The sequence below is a fragment of the Lampetra planeri genome, unplaced genomic scaffold (assembly GCF_965212315.1).
Source record: "Lampetra planeri unplaced genomic scaffold, kcLamPlan1.2.h2 scaffold_119, whole genome shotgun sequence".
NCBI lineage: Eukaryota > Metazoa > Chordata > Hyperoartia > Petromyzontiformes > Petromyzontidae > Lampetra > Lampetra planeri.
In genome coordinates this window covers 2,610-28,036 of record NW_027613904.1, presented here as the reverse complement: position 1 = coordinate 28,036, position 25,427 = coordinate 2,610, and the positions used below count along the sequence as shown (strand labels likewise).

The window sequence follows — 25,427 nt, the reverse complement described above, 5'->3', positions numbered from 1 at the left end:
GTTGCCTCTGTGGTAGCAGTTACATTGGGGAAACCAAACGACATGTCTCGGACCGCATCCGTGAACATAAAGCTGACCTGAAACACTGTAGGACAAACACCTCAGCCGTGGCAGATCACTGTTACAACTCAGTGGGCTCACATGACATTGACTTCTCCAAGACAGAGGTTCTCTGCAAGCCATCTGGCTATCATGAGAGATTCGTACATGAGGCGATCCACATTTACAAACACAGAGACAATTTTAACCGAGAAGATGGATTCTGGCTTAGCAATCACTGGAAGGACGTAATAAACCATTTTGATACACATTAGGGTGGGTAGAATAATACATAGTGTTATATTAAAAATGTATAAGGTATAGGGTGGTTTATAGCAATACAGTATGTAATTTAATGTTGGTTTTGCCTATGGAAGTATATAGTACGGTATAGACGCGTGTGATGTAAGAGAATAAAGTTTAGATGGAAGCATATTATATAATTTTTTACAACGTAGAATTTTTCATGTATTACTTACTGTTAGTAACTCAGCTTATTGTAGAGTATAGTAAGTTTACTGATGATGCTATGTAGTTTATACTTTAGTTTGTCATGCAGTTTATACTGCAGTTTTTTACGTGGTTGTTTAGTAACTACAGCTACATACTATTAACATTCCTTTCCTTTGTTAATGCTCCCCCCCCTTCCCCCCCCCCTTTGATGCTGCTAATCCTGCATAATGCACGGGCATAGTATTGATTTGGAACCCCCCCCGCCCACCTCCTACGCATTTTCCATATGCTGAATTCCTCTTGATATGCAAATTATTTTGTTTAGGCGCTCTTCTTCCCACCTCCCCCCCCTCTAACCCAGCTTAAATATACGCTCCAAGCTTGGGGTGTTTCATTCTTCGCCTGAGGATGGCTGCTTGCGTTGTGGCCGAAACGTCGTGAGAATTGTTTTATTATGTTTTATTTTTATTATTTTATTACTTCCCTTCTACGTGACTTTACCGAAAGAACCAAGAAGAAAAATAATTTTAATTTTATTACAATTTTTATTATGTTTTAAAATAATAAAATAATTTGAATTTAATTAAAAAAATATATTATGTTTTTTTTTATTATTTTTTATTGTTTCCATTCTACGTGACTTTACCGAAAGAACCAAGAAGATGAATCCCTGCAGTCACGAAAGCTTTAAATCGAAAAAGTTCAACATACATACACACGGCACACGGTCGTTGCGTGGTGCTGACGCGTCACCGATATTGACCACGGAACAACACCGGGACAGAATCTGCACCGCTGGTGGGAGTGGGCGGGGTGGGTGAGTGGGGTGAGGGAGGGAGGGAGTCGTGGCGCGAGGGGTTTTAGATGTCCGAACCCTCTGTCGCACCGCCACCACAACTGTGTGGCTGCCACACGTCACCACGTGGCTCACTGGGCGGGGTGGGTCTCAGGGAGCGAGTCCTGACTCCGCTTGAGATGTCACTCGCCGACGACGACCCCGGCCAGGGCCGGGAATGGAACTGCGGGCACCGCCGAGTTTAGACTGCAGTGCGGTGAACAGCTGCGACACCCTTGTCCCCCCGAGTAGCAGCAGTAGCAGCAGCAGAAGTAGCAGAAGTAGTAGCAGTAGTAGCAGCAGTAGAAGTAGTAGCAGTAGTAGCAGTAGCAGCAGGAGTAGTAGCAGTAGTAGTAGTAGCAGCAGGAGTAGTAGCAGTAGCAGCAGTAGTAGCAGTAGCAGCAGGAGCAGCAGGAGTAGTAGCAGTAGTAGTAGTAGCAGTAGCAGCAGGAGTAGTAGCAGTAGTAGCAGTAGTAGCAGTAGTAGCAGGAGCAGCAGGAGTAGTAGCAGTAGTAGCAGTAGTAGCAGTAGTACCAGCAGGAGTAGTAGCAGTAGCAGTAGTAGCAGTAGCAGTAGTAGCAGTAGCAGCAGCAGCAGTAGCAGTAGTAGCAGTAGCAGTAGTAGCAGTAGCAGCAGGAGTAGTAGCAGCAGGAGTAGTAGCAGCAGTAGTAGTAGTAGTAGCAGTAGTAGCAGTAGCAGTAGTAGCAGTAGCAGCAGGAGTAGTAGCAGCAGTAGTAGTAGTAGTAGCAGTAGTAGCAGTAGCAGCAGGAGTAGTAGCAGCAGGAGTAGTAGCAGCAGTAGTAGTAGTAGTAGCAGTAGTAGCAGTAGCAGCAGGAGTAGTAGCAGCAGCAGTAGCAGTAGTAGCAGTAGCAGTAGTAGCAGTAGCAGCAGTAGCAGTAGCAGCAGGAGTAGTAGCAGCAGTAGTAGTAGTAGTAGCAGTAGTAGCAGTAGCAGTAGTAGCAGTAGCAGCAGGAGTAGTAGCAGCAGTAGTAGTAGTAGTAGCAGTAGTAGCAGTAGCAGCAGGAGTAGTAGCAGCAGTAGTAGTAGTAGTAGCAGTAGTAGCAGTAGCAGCAGGAGTAGTAGCAGCAGCAGTAGCAGTAGTAGCAGTAGCAGTAGTAGCAGTAGCAGCAGTAGCAGTAGCAGCAGGAGTAGTAGCAGCAGTAGTAGTAGTAGTAGCAGTAGTAGCAGTAGCAGCAGTAGCAGTAGCAGCAGGAGTAGTAGCAGCAGTAGTAGTAGTAGTAGCAGTAGTAGCAGTAGCAGCAGGAGTAGTAGCAGCAGGAGTAGTAGCAGTAGTAGCAGTAGTAGCAGTAGCAGTAGTAGCAGTAGCAGCAGTAGCAGTAGCAGCAGTAGTAGCAGTAGCAGTAGTAGCAGTAGCAGCAGTAGCAGTAGTAGCAGTAGCAGCAGGAGTAGTAGCAGCAGTAGTAGTAGCAGTAGAAGTAGCAGGAGTAGCAGGAGTAGCAGGAGTAGGAGGAGTAGGAGGCGGCTTTCGCGATCAATATTATCCATGACAGAGGGATTTCTTGAGGGCGAGATCGCATCAATTAGCGAAGGTTGTGTCACGGACACAAATCCTGACGATTGCATTCACTGCTTCGGCACACACCGGCTTGGAGAGTAAAGCCCACGGCGTTCACAAAAACGATCACCGCCATCACCATCGCCTCCGTCACCACCGCTGTCACCACCACCGTCATCATCACCACCGTCACCATCACCGCCACCGTCACCGCCACCGTCACCGCCACCGTCACCGCCACCCTCACCACCACCCTCACTACCACCGTCATCACCACCGTCATCATCATTATCACCACCACCACCACTATCACCACCACCACCATCATCATCACCACCACCTTCACCACCATCACCACCACCGTCATCACCACCACCATCATTCCCACCACCACCGTCATCACCAGCACCATCATCACCACCACCAGCACCATCATCACCACCACCAGCACCATCATCATCATCACCACCACCACCGTCATCATCACCACCGTCATCATCACCACCATCATCATCACCACCGTCATCATCACCACCGTCATCATCACCACCATCATCATCACCACCATCATCATCACCACCATCATCATCACCACCACCACAGTCACCACCACTATCACCACAACCACCGTCACCACCGCCACCATCACCACGGTCACCACCGTCACCACCACTGTCACCGTCACTACCACCATCACCACAACCACATTCACCACCAACACCATCCTTCTTCGACCCTCCCCCCCCTCCTCCCCCTCCTCCTCCCCTCTCCTCCCCCTCCTCCCCCTCCTCCCCCTCTCTCTACATTCCCAGCCAAGGCCTCTGTAGATGAATAGTAAATACAATGGTCACGTGATTTTAATAACGGCTAAACACAGACAAAGATCCCCCGTATAGCCTTGACAGACTGTCGGGGCAAGTGCTGTTAGCGAGTAGCACCTACAATGGCCGGCACTGTGGCACACGAGGGGCTGGGTGGCCAGCACCACGCCCGGCCGCCTTTGTCTCCCCAGTGGCGCACAGGGTACTTATTTGAGGCCGAGTCGACCTAGGAGAGGCCGTAGGTCCGATCCGGATAATCGCCACCGGAGTCGGTGGCCGTTTGCCGGAAACCGAACTCGGGTCGCCGGGCTGGTAGCGCAGCGTTAGCGCCGACCCCCGCACCACCGCCATCATCACCATCGTCGTCATCATCTCGACTGCGACAACACCGAGGCACCGTTCTCTCCTTGTTGCTGTCGCACACCAACATCTCATAGCGCCACGGTGGGGTGCCACGGTGGCTAGGAGATGTTAACGACCTCGCCTGGTACACAGGAGGTCGTGGGTTCGATCCGACGGGCGGTTTCTACCGAGCGGAGGAATGTGCCGAAAAACCGCAGGGCCGGCAGCAGTGGCGGTGGGGGCACTCGCCCGCCCGCCTTCTAACCTTTGTGTTCGTAAGCGGCAGCAGCTGGGCAGAGGCTTTGGACTATGCCCCCCCCCTGCCTTGTAACGTGGAGGAAACGACCGCGCCACGCACGGTGATTGCTACCCACACGATGATTGCTACCCACACGGTGATTGCTACCCACACGGTGATTGCTACCCACACGGTGATTGCTACCCACACGGTGATTGCTACCCACACGGTGATTGCTACCCACACGGTGATTGCTACCCACACGATGATTGCTACCCACACGATGATTGCTACCCACACGATGATTGCTACCCACACGGTGATTGCTACCCACACGATGATTGCTACCCACACGATGATTGCTACCCACACGATGATTGCTACCCACACGATGATTGCTACCCACACGATGATTGCTACCCACACGATGATTGCTACCCACACGATGATTGCTACCCACACGGTGATTGCTACCCACACGGTGATTGCTACCCACACGATGATTGCTACCCACACGATGATTGATACCCACACGATGATTGCTACCCACACGATGATTGCTACCCACACGATGATTGCTACCCACACGATGATTGCTACCCACACGATGATTGCTACCCACACGATGATTGCTACCCACACGGTGATTGCTACCCACACGGTGATTGCTACTCACACGATGATTGCTACCCACACGATGATTGCTACCCACACGATGATTGCTACCCACACGATGATTGCTACCCACACGGTGATTGCTACCCACACGGTGATTGCTACTCACACGATGATTGCTACCCACACGATGATTGCTACCCACACGATGATTGCTACCCACACGATGATTGCTACCCACACGATGATTGCTACCCACACGATGATTGCTACCCACACGGTGATTGCTACCCACACGATGATTGCTACCCACACGATGATTGCTACCCACACGATGATTGCTACCCACACGATGATTGCTACCCACACGGTGATTGCTACCCACACGGTGATTGCTACCCACACGGTGATTGCTACCCACACGATGATTGCTACCCACACGATGATTGCTACCCACACGATGATTGCTACCCACACGATGATTGCTACCCACACGATGATTGCTACCCACACGATGATTGCTACCCACACGATGATTGCTACCCACACGATGATTGCTACTCACACGATGATTGCTACTCACACGGTGATTGCTACTCACACGATGATTGCTACCCACACGATGATTGCTACTCACACGGTGATTGCTACTCACACGATGATTGCTACTCACACGATGATTGCTACCCACACGATGATTGCTACTCACACGATGATTGCGACTCACACGATGATTGCTACCCACACGATGATTGCTACTCACACGATGATTGCTACTCACACGATGATTGCTACCCACACGATGATTGCTACCCACACGATGATTGCTACTCACACGATGATTGCTACTCACACGATGATTGCTACCCACACGGTGATTGCTACTCACACGATGATTGCTACCCACACGATGATTGCTACCCGCACGATGATTGCTACTCACACCGTGATTGCTACCCACACGATGATTGCTACCCACACGATGATTGCTACTCACACGATGATTGCTACTCACACGGTGATTGCTACCCACACGATGATTGCTACCCACACGATGATTGCTACTCACACGGTGATTGCTACCCACACGATGATTGCTACCCGCACGATGATTGCTACTCACACGGTGATTGCTACCCACACGATGATTGCTACCCACACGATGATTGCTACTCACACGATGATTGCTACTCACACGATGATTGCTACTCACACGGTGATTGCTACCCACACGATGATTGCTACCCGCACGATGATTGCTACTCACACGGTGATTGCTACCCACACGATGATTGCTACTCACACGGTGATTGCTACCCACACGATGATTGCTACCCACACGATGATTGCTACCCACACGATGATTGCTACTCACACGGTGATTGCCACCCACACGATGATTGCTACCCACACGGTGATTGCTACTCACACGATGATTGCTACCCACACGATGATTGCTACCCACACGATGATTGCTACCCACACGATGATTGCTACTCACACGATGATTGCTACTCACACGATGATTGCTACTCACACGATGATTGCTACTCACACGATGATTGCTACCCACACGGTGATTGCCACTCACACGATGATTGCCACTCACACGATGATTGCTACTCACACGATGATTGCTACTCACACGGTGATTGCTACTCACACGATGATTGCTACTCACACGGTGATTGCTACCCACACGATGATTGCTACTCACACGATGATTGCTACTCAAACGATGATTGCTACTCACACGGTGATTGCTACCCACATGATGATTGCCACTCACACGGTGATTGCTACTCACACGGTGATTGCTACTCACACGATGATTGCTACTCACACGATGATTGCTACCCACACGGTGATTGCTACCCACACGATGATTGCTACTCACACGATGATTGCTACTCACACGATGATTGCTACTCACACGATGATTGCTACTCACACGGTGATTGCTACTCACACGGTGATTGCTACCCACACGATGATTGCTACTCACACGATGATTGCTACTCACACGATGATTGCTACCCACACGATGATTGCTACTCACACGATGATTGCTACTCACACGATGATTGCTACTCACACGATGATTGCTACCCACACGCTGATTGCTACCCACACGATGATTGCTACTCACACGATGATTGCTACTCACACGATGATTGCTACTCACACGATGATTGCTACTCACACGATGATTGCTACTCACACGATGATTGCTACTCACACGATGATTGCTACCCACACGATGATTGCTACCCACACGATGATTGCTACTCACACGATGATTGCTACTCACACGATGATTGCTACTCACACGATGATTGCTACCCACACGATGATTGCTACCCACACGATGATTGCTACTCACGCGATGATTGCTACTCACGCGATGATTGCTACTCACACGATGATTGCTACCCACACGATGATTGCTACCCACACGATGATTGCTACCCACACGATGATTGCTACTCACACGATGATTGCTACCCACACGATGATTGCTACCCACACGATGATCGCTACCCACACGATGATTGCTACCCACACGATGATTGCTACTCACACGATGATTGCTACCCACATGATGATTGCTACCCACATGATGATTGCTACTCGCACGATGATTGCTACTCACACGATGATTGCTACTCGCACGATGATTGCTACCCACACGGTGATTGCTACTCACACGATGATTGCTACTCACACGATGATTGCTATTCACATGATGATTGCTACTCGCACGATGATTGCTACTCACACGATGATTGCTACTCACATGATGATTGCTACTCACATGATGATTGCTACTCACATGATGATTGCTACCCACATGATGATTGCTACTCACACGATGATTGCTACTCACATGATGATTGCTACCCACACGATGATTGCTACTCACACGATGATTGCTACTCACACGATGATTGCTACTCACACGATGATTGCTACTCGCACAATGATTGCTACTCACACGATGATTGCTACTCGCACGATGATTGCTACCCACACGGTGATTGCTACTCACACGATGATTGCTACTCACACGATGATTGCTACCCACATGATGATTGCTACTCGCACGATGATTGCTACTCACACGATGATTGCTACTCACACGATGATTGCTACCCACACGGTGATTGCTACTCACACGATGATTGCTATTCACATGATGATTGCTACCCACATGATGATTGCTACTCGCACGATGATTGCTACTCACACGATGATTGCAACTCACATGATGATTGCTACTCACATGATGATTGCTACCCACATGATGATTGCTACTCACACGATGATTGCTACTCACACGATGATTGCTACCCACACGATGATTGCTACTCACACGATGATTGCTACTCACACGATGATTGCTACTCACACGATGATTGCTACTCACACGATGATTGCTACTCGCACAATGATTGCTACTCGCACGATGATTGCTACTCGCACGATGATTGCTACTCGCACGATGATTGCTACCCACACGATGATTGCTACCCACACGATGATTGCTACCCACACGATGATTGCTACCCACACGATGATTGCTACCCACACGATGATTGCTACCCACACGATGATTGCTACCCACACGATGATTGCTACCCACACGATGATTGCTACCCGCACGGGCGGCAGGCGAAGTGAACGCCGTGGTCACAGCGTCGGGTAGCGGTGCAGCGGCCACGGCGGGCCAGGCTGAGTCATACCGAGTTGCTGTCGTTATTGTTGTTGTTGACGTGTGTCGTGTGTCGCGTGTATATTTATTTACTTCCACGCTGAGTGGACGCCAGGTGACATTGTCGCCACCGCAGGGTTGCTCAAGACGTGGCGGCCTTGGAGAAGGCTCACATCCAGCAGTGGATAGACCACGGCTGGTGACGATGACAGCAAAATAATTATATATATAATTATATATATAATTATATATATTTTTTTAGATATATAATTACCTATATAATAATATATATATAATAAACCACCGCTTTGTTTGGATCCCTGCGAGAAAGCAGCACGCGTGTGTGTGTGCACGTGCGTGCATGTGTGTGTGCGTGTCTGCACGTGCGTGCGTGTGTGCGTGTCTGCACGTGCGTGTGTGTGTGTGTGCTCGTGTGCCCAGGTGTGTGTGCCCAGGTGTGTGTGTGCGTGTGTGTGTGCGTGCGTGTGTGCCCAGGTGTGTGTGCGTGTGTGTGCGTGTGCGTGTCTGCACGTGCGTGTGTGTGTGTGCGTGTCTGCACGTGCGTGTGTGTGTGTGTGCCCAGGTGTGTGTGCGTGTGTGTGTGCGTGTGTCTGGATCGGTGGTGTAGCGGTTAGCGCGCTGTGCTAAGAACCTGGCGACCCGGGTTCAATTCCCGCTCACGGCCAACACCCAGTGACGATTATCTAAACCGGTCCTGGGCCTCTCCTAGGTCGACTCAGCCTCAAATGAGTACCTGGTGCAATGTGAAAATATCGCCGCTAGGGAGACAAAGGCGGCCGGGCGTGGTGTTGGCCACCCACCCCCTCGTGTGCCGTGCCGGCCTTAATAGGTGCTCGCTAACAGCACTTGCCCATACAGTGTTAAGGCTATACGGGGGCTCTTTGGATCTTTGTATGTGTGCGTGGGTGCGTGGGTGTGTGTGTGCGAGTGTGTGTGCGTGTGTGCCCAGGTGTGTGTGCCCTCGTGTGCCCGTGCATGTGTGTGTGCATGTGTGTGTGCGTGTGTGTGTGCGAGTGTGTGTGTGTGTGTGCCCTCGTGTGCCCGTGCATGTGTGTCTGCATGTGTGTGTGCGTGTGCGCGGGCGTGTGTGCCCAGGTGTGTGTGCGTGTGCGTGCGTGTGTGCGCGTGTGTGCGCGTGTGTGCCCAGGTGTGTGTGTGTGTGCGTGCCTGCTCGTGTGTGCCTGCTCGTGTGTGCCCAGGTGTATGTGCGCGTGTGTAAGCGTGCATGTGTGTGTGTGTGCGTGCGTGTGTGTGCGTGCTCGTGTGTGCACAGGTGTATGTGCGCGTGTGTGAGCGCGTGTGTGTGTGTGCGTGTGAGCGCGTGCGTGTGAGCGCGTGTGTGTGCGTGCTCGTGTGTGCACAGGTGTGTGTGCGCGTGTGTGCGTGTGCTCGTGTGTGCACAGGTGTGTGTGCGCGCGTGTGTGCGTGTGCTCGTGTGTGCACAGGTGTATGTGCGCATGTGTGAGCGCGTGTGTGTGTGTGTGTGCGTGTGTGAGCGCGTGTGTGTGTGCGTGCTCGTGTGTGCACAGGTGTATGTGCGCGTGTGTGCGTGTGTGTGCGTGTGTGTGCGTGTGCTCGTGTGTGTGCGCGTGTGTGAGCGCGTGTGTGTGTGCGTGTGTGTGCGTGTGCTCGTGTGTGCACAGGTGTATGTGCGCGTGTGTGAGGGCGTGTGTGTGTGTGAGCGCGTGTGTGAGCGCGTGTGTGTGCGTGCTCGTGTGTGCACAGGTGTGTGTGCGCGTGTGCGTGCATGTGTGCGCGTGTGTGCCCAGGTGTGTGCTGTGTGTGCGTGCGTGCTCGTGTGTGCCCAGGTGTATGTGCGCGTGTGTGAGCGCGTGTGTGTGTGTGTGAGCGCGTGTGTGTGCGTGTGTGTAAGTGTGTGTGTGCGTGTGTGAGCGCGTGTGTGTGCGTGTGTGAGCGCGTGTGTGTGCGTGTGTGTAAGTGTGTGTGTGCGTGTGTGAGCGCGTGTGTGTGCGTGTGTGCGTGTGCGTGTGTGCGTGCTCGTGTGTGCACAGGTGTGTGTGCGCGTGGCTTCCTGTGGCGGTTTGACGACTCCCACCAGAAACAAAGTGGTCATGGATAGTTCCAAAAATAGGCCACCACCACCAACGCCACCACCACAACCACCACCACCACAACCACCACCACCACCGCAACCAACCACCACCGCCACCACCACCAACCACCACAACTGTCACCACCACCCACCACCGCCGCCACCACCGCCACCCTGACAATCTGGTGGGAACGCGGTGACCAGGACGGGGGGGGGTGTACAAGCAGCCCCCCAACAGGGTAGAAGAGTGGGAGAGCGGGTCAACAGGGCGGGCGAGAGGGTGGACAACAGGGCGAGCGAGCGGGTGAGAGCGCGGAAGGTCAGAAGGTAGGCAAGCTGGTGGGTGAGAGTGGGTGGGCGAGTTGGTGGGTGGGTGAATGAGTGTGTGAGTGGGTTGGTGAGTGAGTGAGTGGGTGAATGACTGTGTGAGTGGGTGGATGGATGGATGAGGGTGAGTGGGTGCATGAGTGGGTAGGTGGATGAGTGGGTGGATGAGAGGGTGGATGAAAGTGTGAGTGGGTGGATGAGTTGGAGGGTGGATGAGTGGGTGGATGAGTGGGTGCATGAGTGGGTAGGTGGATGAGTGGGTTCATGAGTGGGTGGGTGGATGAGTGGGTGGATGAGTGGGTGGATGAGTTGGAGGGTGGATGAGTGGGTGCATGAATGGGTAGGTGGATGAGTGGGTGGATGAGTTGGAGGGTGGATGAGTGGGTGCATGAGTGTGTGAGTGGGTTCATGAGTGGGTGGGTGGATGAGTGGGTGGATGAGTGGGTGCATGAATGGGTAGGTGGATGAGTGGGTGCATGAGTGGGTAGGTGGATGAGTGGGTGCATGAATGGGTAGGTGGATGAGTGGGTGGATGAGTTGGAGGGTGGATGAGTGGGTGGATGAGTGGGTGGATGAGTGGGTGGATGAGTGGGTGGATGAGTTGGAGGGTGGATGAGTGGGTGGATGAGTTGGAGGGTGGATGAGTGGGTGGATGAGTGGGTGGATGAGTGGGTGTATGAGTGGGTGGATGAGTGAGTGAGGGGGTTTGAGGCAGAGAGTCAAAGCCAGGCGAGCGAGCGATCGCAGCAGCAGCAGCAGCAGCGGCAGCAGCACCTGCTTGAGGGAGACGGAGGGCGACGCCGGGTAGACGCCGGCGGTGGACGTGTGGCCGCCCACGGCGTAGAGGCAGTGCTCCAGCTCGGCGGAGCCGTGGCCGAAGCGAGCGATGAGCATGGGCGCCGCCTTGGACCACTCGTCGTGCACCGTGTCGTACACCCACACGTCCTGCGGGGCGGTGGGGGGGGAATCCGATGAGCTATGAAGCTCTTTCTTACAACGGTTTTACTTCATCTTGAGTCCTCTGTGTGTCGTTTTGCAATCACACACACACACGAGCACACACACAAACACACACGCACGTGCACACACACACGCGCGCACACTCGCACACACACAAACGCACGAGTACACACGCATGAGCACACACGCACACACGCATGCACGCGCACACACACAAACGCCGAACTACCGCTCCGCGTGAGCCACGCAGCAGTGGGGATGATGGAGAGATCAAAATGATTATATCATCGTCACCATCGTCACTATCGTCATCATCATCCCCCGGCTACCCCCCCTCGCTCACCCCAGCTCACCCCGGCTCTCCATCCTCCCCCTGGCCCAACACAGAGTGGGAGCTGCCTCTGGCCACGAGTGGAGATTCCGTTTCTGTGCCTCGGGTGGCATCAATCAGCCACCCCCAACCACCACCACCACCACCACGTGCCCACACCGGCACGAGGGGGCAGCATGTGTCGAGCTCCGGGTGAAGTGGGGTCAAGCGTTGCTACTGCTGCTGGCGGCGGTGGTGGTGGTGGTGGCACCGCGCTAGCGAGACAGAGAGAGAGACAGACACAGAAAGACACACAGAGACACAGAGAGACAGACACAGAGAGACACAGAAAGACACACAGAGAAACAGACACAGAGAGAGACGGAGAGTGACACAGAGAGGAGACACAGAGACACACTGAGAGAGAAAACACAGAGAGATAGACAGAAACACACAGGAGAGGGAGGAGAGGGAAGAGAGGGAGGAGAGGGAGGAGAGAAATGGAGGAGAGGGAGGAGAGGGAGGGAAGAAGGAGAGGGAGGAGAGGGAGGAGATGGAGGGGAGGGAGGGGGGGGGACAGGACGGGACGTGGTTTAGAACTGTGCTGCGGGCCGCTGATGGAGCCTGCGTGGGACTGGCATCGCGTTCTCATTCCGTTCGGGAGACAATCTCGACGCTACACAACTCAGTGGAGCCCTTACATCTGGGTAACGTGAAATATAACCGGTTCAGTTCAGAGTTGACCACCCCCGCCCCCGCCCCCCGCCCCCCGCCCCCTGGCCAGCAGGCAGCCCTCACCTTGGACACGCCGTTCTCCGAGCCGCGGCCGCCCATCACGTAGACCTTGCAGCCGACGGCGCACGCGCTGAACTCCTTGCGGGGACTCGGCAGGTCGGCCTTGGGCAGGATCTGCTGCGCCTTGAGGTCCACCAGGTAGATCTTGTCGCACATGAACGTCTGCCCGGCGAGCAGCAGCAGCGCGTGGCCCGACTTGCGGGGCCTGGCGCAGGGGCTGGTCACGACGCCGTCGTTCCTCAGGATCTTCAGCTTGCAGCCCATGGCCTCCTCCACCATCTCGCGGCTGCGCGCCTGTCCGCGGATCAGCTCGTCGCCGGCGACCTCGGCGAGGTAGACCAGCGGCAGCATGGCGAGCCGCAGGCCCGCCAGCAGGCGGGGCAGGTGGGCCGCCCGGGCCGCGGGGTCGTGGCCCACCCAGCGCCTGGCCGCCTCGTAGGCCACGCGCTCGTCCTCCACGTCCAGCTCCTCGCTGGAGACCAGCTCGGCCAGCTTGTCGCACGGCAGCGACAGGAAGTCGTCGGCGAGCGCCAGCGCTCCGAAGTTGGCGAGGCACATGCGCCAGGCGAGGTCGTGCAGGCGGCGGCACTGGTGAGCCTCGGACAACAGCATCATGCCCAGGCAGTTGGAGGGGTGCAGGTTCTTCTCCAGGAACTCGGCGCAAGCGTCGCGGACGTCGTGGAACTCCAGCATGTCGCCCGCCTCCAGCAGCGACTCGGCGTTCTCCTCGTTGATCATCACCCTGCGAGCGCGACCCACGGGGTGGGGGACGTCAGACACCTCGCGCCTGATAAGCATGATGCTCGTGAACTCGTGACACCTCTCGCCTGGTCAGCATGAGGCTCGTGAGCTCGAACCCAACCCCCCCCGCCCTCCAGAGGACCCGCTGTATATTTGGAGTTTGCGTGGATTTTTTCGATTTAAAGCTTTCATGACTGCAGGAATTCATCTTCTTGGTTCTTTCGGTAAAGTCACGTAGAAGGGAAATAATAAAAATAAAACATAATAAAATAATTCTCACGACGTTTCGGCCACAACGCAAGCAGCCGTCCTCAGGTGAAGACCAGGTCTGTCGGGGAGACAGCGTCTGAATGTTCTACGTGACTTTCCCGAAAGAACCAAGAAGATTTACGTGGATTTTTTTTCCGGGTTGCTCCTCCGTTTTTTTTTCCCCTCCGCGTTTAGAATCGACGTCACACGCTCAGAGTATTTGGCTGCTATAAATGTCCACGAGATGATGATGATGAGCCACTTCCTCGGGCTATCATTTGTGATGGCCAGGACGCTTCTGAGAACGAATTACGCATCTCACTGGGGCCTTACCTGCTGAAATTAAGAAAAGTTTAGTTTCAAGGGGCTTGTCCCACAGTGCCAAGGAGATGTTAACTCCATCTCCTGGTACACAGGAGGTCGTGGATTCGATCCCGACCCCTGACGCCTGCTGCTGTATATTTGGGGTGTGTCTCTCTCTCTCATCATCATCACAGTGGCTTGTAGATGTTAACTACCTCGATTGGTGTGCAGGAGGTCGTGGGTTCGATCCCGACCCCTGACGCCTGCTGCTGCTGTATATTTGGAGTTTGCGTGTTTCTCCCTCTCATCATCATCACGGTGGCTAGGAGATGTTAACTCCATCTCCTGGTACGCAAGAGGTCATGAGTTCGATCCCGACCCCTGACGCCTGCTGCTGTATATTTGGAGTTTGCGTCTCTCCCTCTCTCCCCGTGGTCACGTGGAATTATTTTCCTCCGGATCCTCCGTCGGTTTGTTCCTACAAATGTAGTTAAATATGCTTAGAATATTTGGAACATTTTACTGCCATAAATGTCCACTTCATAAGCCACTTTGTTGAGCTATCATTTGTGGCCAGGTCGCTTCTGAAAAAGAAACTAATACCTCGGTGGGCTTTGGCCCAGTAGGATGCGGATGATTTAGTTTTATGGGTGTGTGATGTGTTTACCTTTATAGTACCACGTACTCCTGTCGCGTGTTCTTATTGTTTTTTGTTGTAACGTTGGAAATGTTTAGCAACAGACAAATACTCTAAACACGTGACGTCGATTCGAAACGTGGGGGGGGGGGAAAAACCGGAGGACCCGGAGAAAATTCCACGCGACCACGGGGAGAGAGAGAGAGAGAACACACAAACTCCAAATATACAAGCAGGTCACGGGGGTCGGAATCGGAACCCACGACCTCGTGCATGTCGGGCGAAGGAGATAACAACTCACACGCCCTTCCCTGAACTAACTAACCGCTGTTCTGAGGACAGGACACACGGTGTACTTTACACGTCCATATGCTAAAACCGACAATCACTTTCAACTCATTCTCTCTCTGACGATTGTTCACAGTCACTTCCTTATCACTCGCTTATCTCCACTGTCCACCGCGGGCATTGTTCGCGTGACATTCACCCCAAGATAGCTCCTCCGCCCATTGCAACAACAGCGGGTGTTTTCTATCAGATGGGCAGTGTCCTTCGATGCGGGCTGGATTCAACCACCCACCCGTACCCACCCACGCACGCACGCATACCCACCCACCCACCACCACCCCACCCATACCCTGTGTTGCTGTTGGCCTGCGGTATAACGCCGGTGGTGAGACAGGGCCATAAAGAAGGCCGCTGCTGTATCTGGTGTAGGCCAATCAGTTTCAAAGACGACGCGCACATCATTATAATTACTATCAGAGCCACGTGTGTTTGCTTGTTTTACCGCGTGTACGTGTGGGTAATGCAGACTTGATTCCTTGCAAGAGGTGCATCATTATCTGTGTGCGTGGTTGAACATCTTAACACAACTCCGGTTGTATTGCCGGGCAGGGTGAACACACACCAATTGTGATTTTTCAAACCTTGATAATGACACCAAGAGACCCCATACTCAGATCTCTGTCTCCCCTGCCCACTGAGTAACACCCTGGCTTGGTGACACAATGCTACCACTGTCAACCTACAGTACATCATTTTGTTATTTGCGTTTTGTCATTTGCGCTCCGATAAGTCTGGAGGTCGTCTGCCCGACCCGCGTTTGCGCTGCACGCGATTTCATATTTGGCATTGATGTCATATTGATTTGCGTTTGTGCAACATTTTCGATTTCTCAGGCGGTGCAAATTGTTTTTATTTTCGGATTATCGATTTGCATCATGGCCGTGCTTTTATTTCATTTGCTGCTGTCACTTCGGCACCTGCAATTGGCTATGTATGGTGCCAAAGAAGTTCGACACATATACATAGTGTCCATATACTAACACTGCCCATAGACTAACACTGTCCATAGACTAACACTACCCATAGACTAACACTGTCCATAGACTAACACTGCCCATAGACTAACACTACCCATAGACTAACACTGTCCATAGACTAACACTACCCATAGACTAACACTGTCCATAGACTAACACTACCCATAGACTAACACTGTCCATAGACTCAACACTGCCCATAGACTAACACTGCCCATAGACTAACACTGCACATAGACTCAACACTGCCCATAGACTCAACACTGCCCATAGACTAACACTGCCCATAGACTAACACTGCCCATATACTAACACTGCCCATAGACTAACACTGCCCATAGACTCAACACTGCCCATAGACTAACACTGCCCATAGACTAACACTGCCCATAGACTAACAGTGCCCATAGACTAACACTGCCCATAGACTAACACTGCCCATAGACTCAACACTGCCCATAGACTAACACTGCCCATAGACTAACACTGCCCATAGACTCAACACTGCCCATACACTAACACTGCCCATAGACTAACACTGCCCATAGACTAACACTGCCCATAGACTAACACTGCCCATAGACTAACACTGCCCATAGACTAACACTGCCCATAGACTAACACTGCCCATAGACTCAACACTGCCCATAGACTAACACTGCCCATAGACTCAACACTGCCCATAGACTCAACACTGCCCATAGACTAACACTGCCCATAGACTCAACACTGCCCATAGACTCAACACTGCCCATAGACTCAACACTGCCCATAGACTCAACACTGCCCGTAGACTCAACACTGCCCATAGACTCAACACTGCCCATAGACTCAACACTGCCCATAGACTCAACACTGCCCATAGACTCAACACTACCCATTGACTCAACACTGCCCATAGACTCAACACTGCCCATAGACTCAACACTGCCCATAGACTCAACACTGCCCATAGACTCAACACTGCCCATAGACTCAACACTACCCATAGACTCAACACTGCCCATAGACTCAACACTGCCCATAGACTCAACACTGCCCATAGACTCAACACTGCCCATAGACTCAACACTGCCCATAGACTCAACACTGCCCATAGACTCAACACTGCCCATAGACTCAACACTAACCCATAGACTCAACACTGCCCAGTGTCAATTTTTAACAAACCGCACCAGGTACTCATTTTGAGGCTGAGTCAACCTAGGAGGAGACCCAGGAACCAGTCCAGACAATCGACACCAGCATTGGGCCTTGAGTGGGAATCGAACTCCGGGTCGCCGGGTTCGTAGCGTAGCGCGCTGACCGCTGCACCACCGCTCACAACGACGTCGTTCGGTTATTTCAGGAATGCGACTCTCGGGGGGGAAAAACCTGAAGCCGGGGCCCAACAGTTTGCCCGTTTAACAAACAAAGGCAACTGGGGAATACGAACGGGGACCGGAGCGTCTCACTCGGGCGGCTAAGGACGCGGCCCCGCTGAGATGGGATTCGTCGCTGGCTCGGCTCACGCAGCCGCGGGACGCTCGCCGCGTCACACGCTCGGGTCACATTTGAGAGACGCTCTCCGTTCTCCGGCATCGGCCAGGGGTGCCGCGCTGGCTAGGAGATGTCAACTACCTCGCCTGGTATGCAGGTGGTCCTGGGTTCAGATCCCGAACCCTGACGCCGGCTGTATATTTTGAGTCTGCGTGTCTCTCGCTCTCACTGTGGTCGTGTGGATTTTTCTCCGGATCCTCTGGTTTTTCCTCTCTGCGTTCAACATCAACGTCACGCGTTTAGAGTATTTGGCTGCTATAAATGTCCACGTGTCGACGACAAGCCACTTGGTTGAGCCATCATTTGTGACGAGGTCGCTTCTGAACAAGAACTATACAGCTCAAGTGGGCCTAACCTGGTCAAATAAAAACACAGCCTGTTCCCCTATAACGCCGCGGTTGTAGTAGTTCTGGCATTCCTGAAGAACGCCGCGAGACAACACACAATATATAACATACGATAAAGTGCAGTCCGCGATAGCACGTGAGATGCGTACGCAGGTCTCAACAAAGACTGAGGGCACGTGGGGTAGCATCTCGAAGCATCCAGCAGCATCCCAGTGCTTCGTGTGACGCTACGCCGAGACAGCCGTACAAACCGCTTACTCCTACTCACGCTGCGACATAGTTCCGTTCACTCCATCGCCTACTCGAATCGTAAATGTCGTGGGTTTATTCTCCAACACACAACCGGTGTGCTGAACTAGTGACGGATTGCCACGTTCTGTTCACGTGACAAACCTCACTAGTTGGCTGTGTCGGGTGGTGGTGGGTTTAATGACACATTTATATTTACGCGATCTAACCCAAAAAACTCTATTGTGGATAATATTGGTCGCGAAAGCCTCCTCCTACTACTACTGCTACGCCTAAAACTGGGTGAGTGAGTGGGTGAGTAGGTGAGTGAGTAGGTGAGTGAGTAGGTGAGTGAGTGCGTGAGTGAGTGAATGGGTGAGTGAGTTGGTTAAAAGATGAGTGATTGAGTGAGTGGGTGGATGAGTGCGTTAGTAGGTGAGTGGTGGCGGGTTTAACGACACATTTATATTCACGCGATCTAACCCAAAAAAAAACCTGTATTATAGAGTGTAGTTCAGGTTGGATGGTATTCGATTAACAGTTTAAATACCCTCAACTAGAGTGATCTCGAAAGCTTCCCTGAACGGAGACCCCCTTTCCACCGGCAGATACACGACAGGGAACTTGCAAGGCTGCGCCTTTGCCTCCGCGTGTGAATTCCGGGGGTGGTTTGGCCACCGGTCGGCGGGGAGCATTGTTGGGGCGCAAGGCCACGTAACTGCGAGGGTGCGAGTTCAACCCCCGGTCGCCTCGGGGCAGCAGTTCAAAGCAGGCAACGCTCGCTCAGCCGGTGGGAAGTCAACCGCAGTTGTCACGCGAATTAACTCGCCCCCCCCGCCCCCACCACTACCACAGGAATGTGGAATTTCCACCGCAGGGCTCGGGCCTGTGTAACGGGGTCGGGGGGGGGGTGCATCAGCAGTGTTTCGCTACAAAATGGGACCGTTTTTGCCAGCAGCAAAGTATGAAAAAACAAGAAGAGCTTTTACCCTTTCCGGCAATAGAAACAGGTGGTGTGAAGATGTTCAAACAGCAAGTAGGAACTCCATTAACCACGCAAAGTGCTTGTGGTGAACATTCAAACAAACTTGCTCCGATAAAATATGATGCATTGCATTTGAAGCATCTTAACACAACTCCTGTTGTATTGCCAGAAAGAGTAAAACACCGATGCCTTATTGTTTCCAACCCCAGTGTTTGTCTGCAAAGAGACTTTGCAAATCCAAAGAGTGCCGTGGGTTTCATGCAAGTTGGAGCTTTACACCTCGTCGTCATCATCGTCGTCGTCATCGTTACATTTTACCCTCTAGAGGAGAGCCTCCGTCCGCCAGCGGTCAGCTCAACCAAGTGGCTCATCATCATCATCATCGCCGCCGCGTGGAAATTTGCAGCAGCCAAATTTCTCTGAACCCGTGATGTTGATTCTCAATGGAGAGGGGAAAAACAACGGCGGACCCGGACAAAAATCCACGCGACCACGGGGAGAGAGAGAGACGCAGAAAACTTCAAATACACAGCAGCAGCAGGCGTCAGGGTCGGGATTGAACCCACGACCTCCTGCATACCAGGAGAGGTAGTTTGCTGTTAAACTAACACCAACCTATATTCTTGGTTCTTTCGGTAAAGTCACGTAGAAGGGAAACAATAAAATAATAAAACTATAAAACAATAAAAATTCTCACGACTCTTCGACTGCAACACAAGCAATTATCATCAGGTGTGAAATCCACAGCTAGAAAAGCTGCTGCTGCTGATGATGATGCTGCTGATGATGATGCTGCTGATGATGATGCTGCTGATGATGATGCTGCTGATGATGATGATGCTGCTGCTCATGCTGCTGCTCATGCTGCTGCAGCTGCTCATGCTGCTGCAGCTGCTCATGCTGCTGCTGATGCTGCTGATGATGCTGCTGCTGATGCTGCTGATGATGCTGCTGCTGCTGATGCTGCTGATGCTGCTGCTCATGCTGCTGATGATGCTGCTGCTGATGCTGCTGCTCATGCTGGTGATGATGCTGCTGCTGATGCTGCTGCTGATGCTGCTGATGATGCTGCTGCTGATGCTGCTGCTGATGCTGCTGATGCTGCAGCTGCTCATGCTGCTGCTGATGCTGCTGATGCTGATGCTGCTGCTGATGATGCTGATGCTGCAAAACTGACAACGCCCGAGTTTGAGTTCCGGCCAAGGAGATCGTGGGTGGTGAGTGCGCGTCGTGCGGACAAAGTACAAACCACACCCCGGTCCCCAGAGCTCACACCACTCGCTGCGACTCACCTGCTCACCGACAGTAACAGCCGCCCCCATTAGCGCTCTTTTATCGCTACTACCAAACAAAACAATCTAATATTTATTTATTTAACACGCGAGGCCCCAATGAGCCGCAAGACGCAGCTCTTCATCAGAAGTGACCTGGCCGTCCACAAATGATAACCCAATGAAGTGGGCTCATCATCGTCACGGGGAAATCGACAGCAGAAGCCAAATACTCTAAACGCGTGAAGTTGATTCTAGATGTGGAGGGGAAAAACCGGAGGACCCGGAGAAAAATCCACGTGGCCCGCAGGGAGAGAGACACACAAACTCCAGCAGGAGTCGGGGTCAGGATCGAGCCCACGACCTCCTGTACACCAGGCGAGGTAGTTAACATCTCCTAGCCACCACGGTCAACGACCATGGTGACTTGATCCTGTGAACCTCGCTCGTTGATTCCTCCACCACCCGTGCTGAGACCACACTGTCTCTAGCCACCATCACAGCAGGTCACTACAGCACTCACCCAGCCACTCACCCAGCCGCTCACCCAGCCACTCACCCAGCCACTCACCCAGCCACTCACCCACTTACTCACCCAGCCACTCACTCAGCCACTCACCCAGCCACTCACCCACTTACTCACCCAGCCACTCACTCAGCCACTCACCCACTTACTCACCCACTTACTCAGCCACTCACCCAGCCACTCACCCAGCCGCTCACCCAGCCGCTCACCCAGCCGCTCACCCAGCCACTCACCCAGCCACTCACCCAGCCACTCACCCAGCCACTCACCCAGCCACTCACTCAGCCACTCACTCAGCCACTCACTCAGCCACTCACCCAGCCACTCCCCCACTCACTCACTCACTCAGCCACTCCCCCACCCAGCCACCCACCCACCAACCCACCCACTCCCCCACTCACCCACCAACCCACTCCAACACTCACCCAGCCACCCACCCACCAACCCACCCACTCCCCCACCCACCCAGCCACCCACCCACCGACCTGGCCACTGGCCCGCTCACCGGGCGAGCGGGGTGTGGGCTGACGGCGAGCGACTCACTTGGCCGTGTAGGCGAAGTCCAGGAGGAGCTCGAGCACCTCGGGGTGGATCGCCTCGTGGAAGTCCACCTCGCCGTCGCGGCTCTCGCGCAGCCCGCCGGCGAACATCGCCTCGAAGTAGCGGCTGCACGCGGCCAGCACGGCGCGGTGGCACGGGAAGTCGCGCTGGCCCGCCCGCAGCACCACGTCGGTGAAGAGCGAGCGCTTGCGCAGGGCGCACAGGCGGCCCAGCACGCAGTCGGCGTGGCCCGGCTTGTGGAAGAGCGCCAGGTTCATGGAGCCCGTGCTCGCACGCGACTTGCGGTTCTCGTGCACCGACACCGACATCGTGGCGGCGGCGACGGTTTCGGTGGTGGTGGTGGTGAACGAAGGTTGTGTTAGTGAACGAAGGTGGTGGTGGTGAACGAAGGTGGTGGTGGTGGACGAAGGTGGTGGTGGTGGACGAAGGTGGTGGTGGTGGTGGTGAACGAAGGTGGTGGTGGTGGTGGTAAACGAAGGTGGTGGTGGTAAACGAAGGTGGCGGCGCTGGCAGTTGCGGTTGTGACGGTGCTGGTTGTGGTGGTGGTGACAGTGGCGACGGTTGTGGTGAAGTTGGTGGTTGTGACGGTGGTGGCTGTGACGGTGGTAGTTTTGGTGGCGACAGTGGCGAGGAAACGGTGGTTCACGTGGCGATGGTGGTGGTTCACGTGGTGGTGGTGGTGGTTCACGTGGTGGTGGTGGTGGTGACGTGTGTTACTCTCCTCTCCACCCCCACAGTCCTTCGAGAGCCCTTCGCCTCCCTTGCCGTCCCGGCCCGCGTCACCGAAGCTGTAAAACATCGTCAACAGCTTGTTTGTTTCTTTCGGTGATTTACATGAACGACGACGACAACAGAGTGGAGTTTCACGTTTCGTTTCACCCACGGGATTTGCCGACCACAGGACCCGAAGGCCAGCAACAAACAGCGCCATCAAAGGGGTGCTGTGTTGGCTGGGATATGTTAACTACCTCGCCTGGTGTACAGGTGGTCGTGAGTTCGATCCCAACCCTGACGCCTGCTGTATATTTGGAGTTTGCATCTCTCTCTCATATCATCATCACGGTGGCTAGTAGATGTTAGCTACCTCGCCTGGTATACAGGTGGTCATGAGTTCGATCCCAACCCTGACGCCTGCTGTACACAGTTTGCGTGTCTCTCTCTCATCATCATCATCACGATGGCTAGGAGATGTTAACTACCTCGCCTGGTATACAGGAGGTTGTGAGTTCGATCCCGACCCTGATGCCTGCTGTACACAGTTTGCGTGTCTCTCTCTCTCTCCCCGTGGTCGCGTGGATCTTTTTCTCCGGGTCCTCCGGTTTTTTCCCCTCCACAGTTAGAATCGACATCACACGTTTCAAGCATCTTTACAAATACTCTTGTCAAGGCCAGGTCACTTACGCCGCCCACCACGCGTTCAACATCAGACCCCACCCCTCCCCCCCTCCCCAGCAGAATATTGGGGTGAGTGCTGTTTAGCGAGTAGCACCTACGCAGGCCGGCACGACACGTACAGGGGGTGGGTGGCCAGCACCACGCCCGGCCGTGATGTTTACACACCGCACCAGGTATTCATTTGAGGCTGAGTCGATCTAGGGGAGGCGCAGGACCGGTGCAGATCATCGTCACCGGTGTTGGGCCGTGAGCGGGTATCGAACTTGGGCCACCGGATGCGGAGCACAGCGCGCTAACCACTATGCCACCGTTCCTCAACAGACTCGCGTAGAGACCCATGAGACTCGCAGACTCGCATATAAGTGGGCCTATCACCACATTGAAATTCCGCGCGACCACAAGGAGAGAGAGAGAGACACGTAGACTCCCAATATACAGGAGGCGTCAGGGTCGGGATTGAACCCGTGCACGACCTCCTGCGTACCCGGCGAGGTAGTTAACATCACACTCCGGCTGGCCCGGATGTGGTCACGTGGGTGGTGTGGAGGAGGAGGTGGTGGGGGGGGACAATGACATTTCAGATTCAGAGGGGACTCCATAAGTACGGGGTTGGGGGCGAAGTCACCCAGGCGGTTTTCAAGAGCCCTGCGGCCTCGGAAAGGTTTTTTTTATTGACGGCGGCGGAGAGACACGTAGCAGTGCACCCACGGGGACTGAGGAACAGCCATCCACGGTGGCTAGGAGATGTCAACTACCTCGCCTGGTATACAGGAGGTCGTGGGTTCGACCCAGACCCTGACGATGCCTGCTGTATATTTGGAGTCTGCGTCTCTCTCTCTCATCATCATCAGGGTGGCTAGGAGATGTTAACTACCTCACCTGGTATACAGGAGGTCGGTTGTGGCTTCGATCCTAACACCTACTGTATATTTGGAGTTTGCGAGTGCGTGTCTCTCTCTCTCCCCGTGGTGGCGTGGTTTCTTCTCCGGGTCCTCTGGATTTCCCCCCTCCACATTGAGATTGAAACGTGCGCTTGGAGTAAGCGGCTGGTGTACAGTTCCACGTGGTGATGATACAGCCACCACTTCATTGAGCTATCATGTACGATAGCCAATCTTTTAGTGTGTGTGGGTGTGAGTGTAGGTGTGAGTGTGCTCATCCCTTTAATAGATAGAGGAGGCCGCTGACAGCCAGGGCTCAAATTCCAGATGTCAGGCGCCTGTGATTAAACCGGGTTGTGTAACGTAGAGAGCCACAGACTCACAAAGCGACCCATAGACTCACATAGAGATCCACAAAGCGACCCATAGACTCACACAGAGATCCACAAACTCACAAAATGACCCATAGACTCACATAGAGATCCGCAAACTCACAAAGCGACCCATAGACTCACATAGAGATCCACAAACTCACAAAATGACCCATAGACTCACATAGAGATCCGCAAACTCACAAAGCGACCCATAGACTCACATAGAGATCCGCAAACTCACAAAGCGACCCATAGACTCACATAGAGATCCGCAAACTCACAAAGCGACCCATAGACTCACATAGAGATCCGCAAACTCACAAAGCGACCCATAGACTCACATAGAGATCCGCAAACTCACAAAGCGACCCATAGACTCACATAGAGATCCGCAAACTCACAAAGCGACCCATAGACTCACATAGAGATCCGCAAACTCACAAAGCGACCCATAGACTCACATAGAGATCCACAAACTCACAAAATGACCCATAGACTCACATAGAGATCCACAAACTCACAAAATGACCCATAGACTCACATAGAGATCCACAGACTCACAAAGCGACCCATAGACTCACATAGAGACCCACAGACTCACAAAGCGACCCATAGACTCACATAGAGATCCACAAACTCACAAAGCGACCCATAGACTCACAGAGATCCACAGACTCACAGAGAAACCCATAGATTCACGTAGAGATCCACAAACTCACAAAGCGACCCATAGACTCACATAGAGATCCACAGACTCACAAAGCGACCCATAGACTCACATAGAGATCCACAAACTCACAAAGCGACCCATAGACTCGCATAGAGACCCATAGACTCAAATAGAGACCCATAGACTCATATAGAGACCCACAGACTCACAAAGCGACCCATAGACTCACATAGAGATCCACAAACTCACACAGAGACCCATAGACTCACATAGAGATCCACAAACTCACAAAGTGACCCATAGACTCACAAAGAGACCCATAGACTCACATAGAGACCCCCATAGACTCGCATAACAT

The 25,427-nt window shown here is 53.2% G+C and overlaps 1 protein-coding gene across 3 annotated transcripts in view; it reads right to left on the bottom strand.

Annotated features, from left to right (window-relative positions):
• LOC144738852 (ectoderm-neural cortex protein 1-like) overlaps positions 1 to 23,141 on the bottom strand; it is a 32,375-nt gene extending 9,234 nt beyond the window's left edge. For 2 of the 3 annotated variants that reach the window (XM_078621847.1, XM_078621845.1), the window contains exons 1-4: positions 22,121 to 23,141; positions 21,732 to 22,079; positions 13,041 to 13,779; positions 11,747 to 11,917 (exon numbers count right to left, since the gene is read on the bottom strand). In XM_078621847.1, the coding sequence (XP_078477973.1) occupies positions 11,747 to 11,917; positions 13,041 to 13,779; positions 21,732 to 22,079; positions 22,121 to 22,680 (1,818 nt within the window). In that variant the 5' untranslated portion in view covers positions 22,681 to 23,141. Of the gene's footprint in view, positions 1 to 11,746; positions 11,918 to 13,040; positions 13,780 to 21,731 lie in introns of all 3 variants that reach the window. The other variant, XM_078621846.1, reaches the window with a different exon arrangement.
• Between the last annotated feature and the right edge of the window lie 2,286 nt (positions 23,142 to 25,427).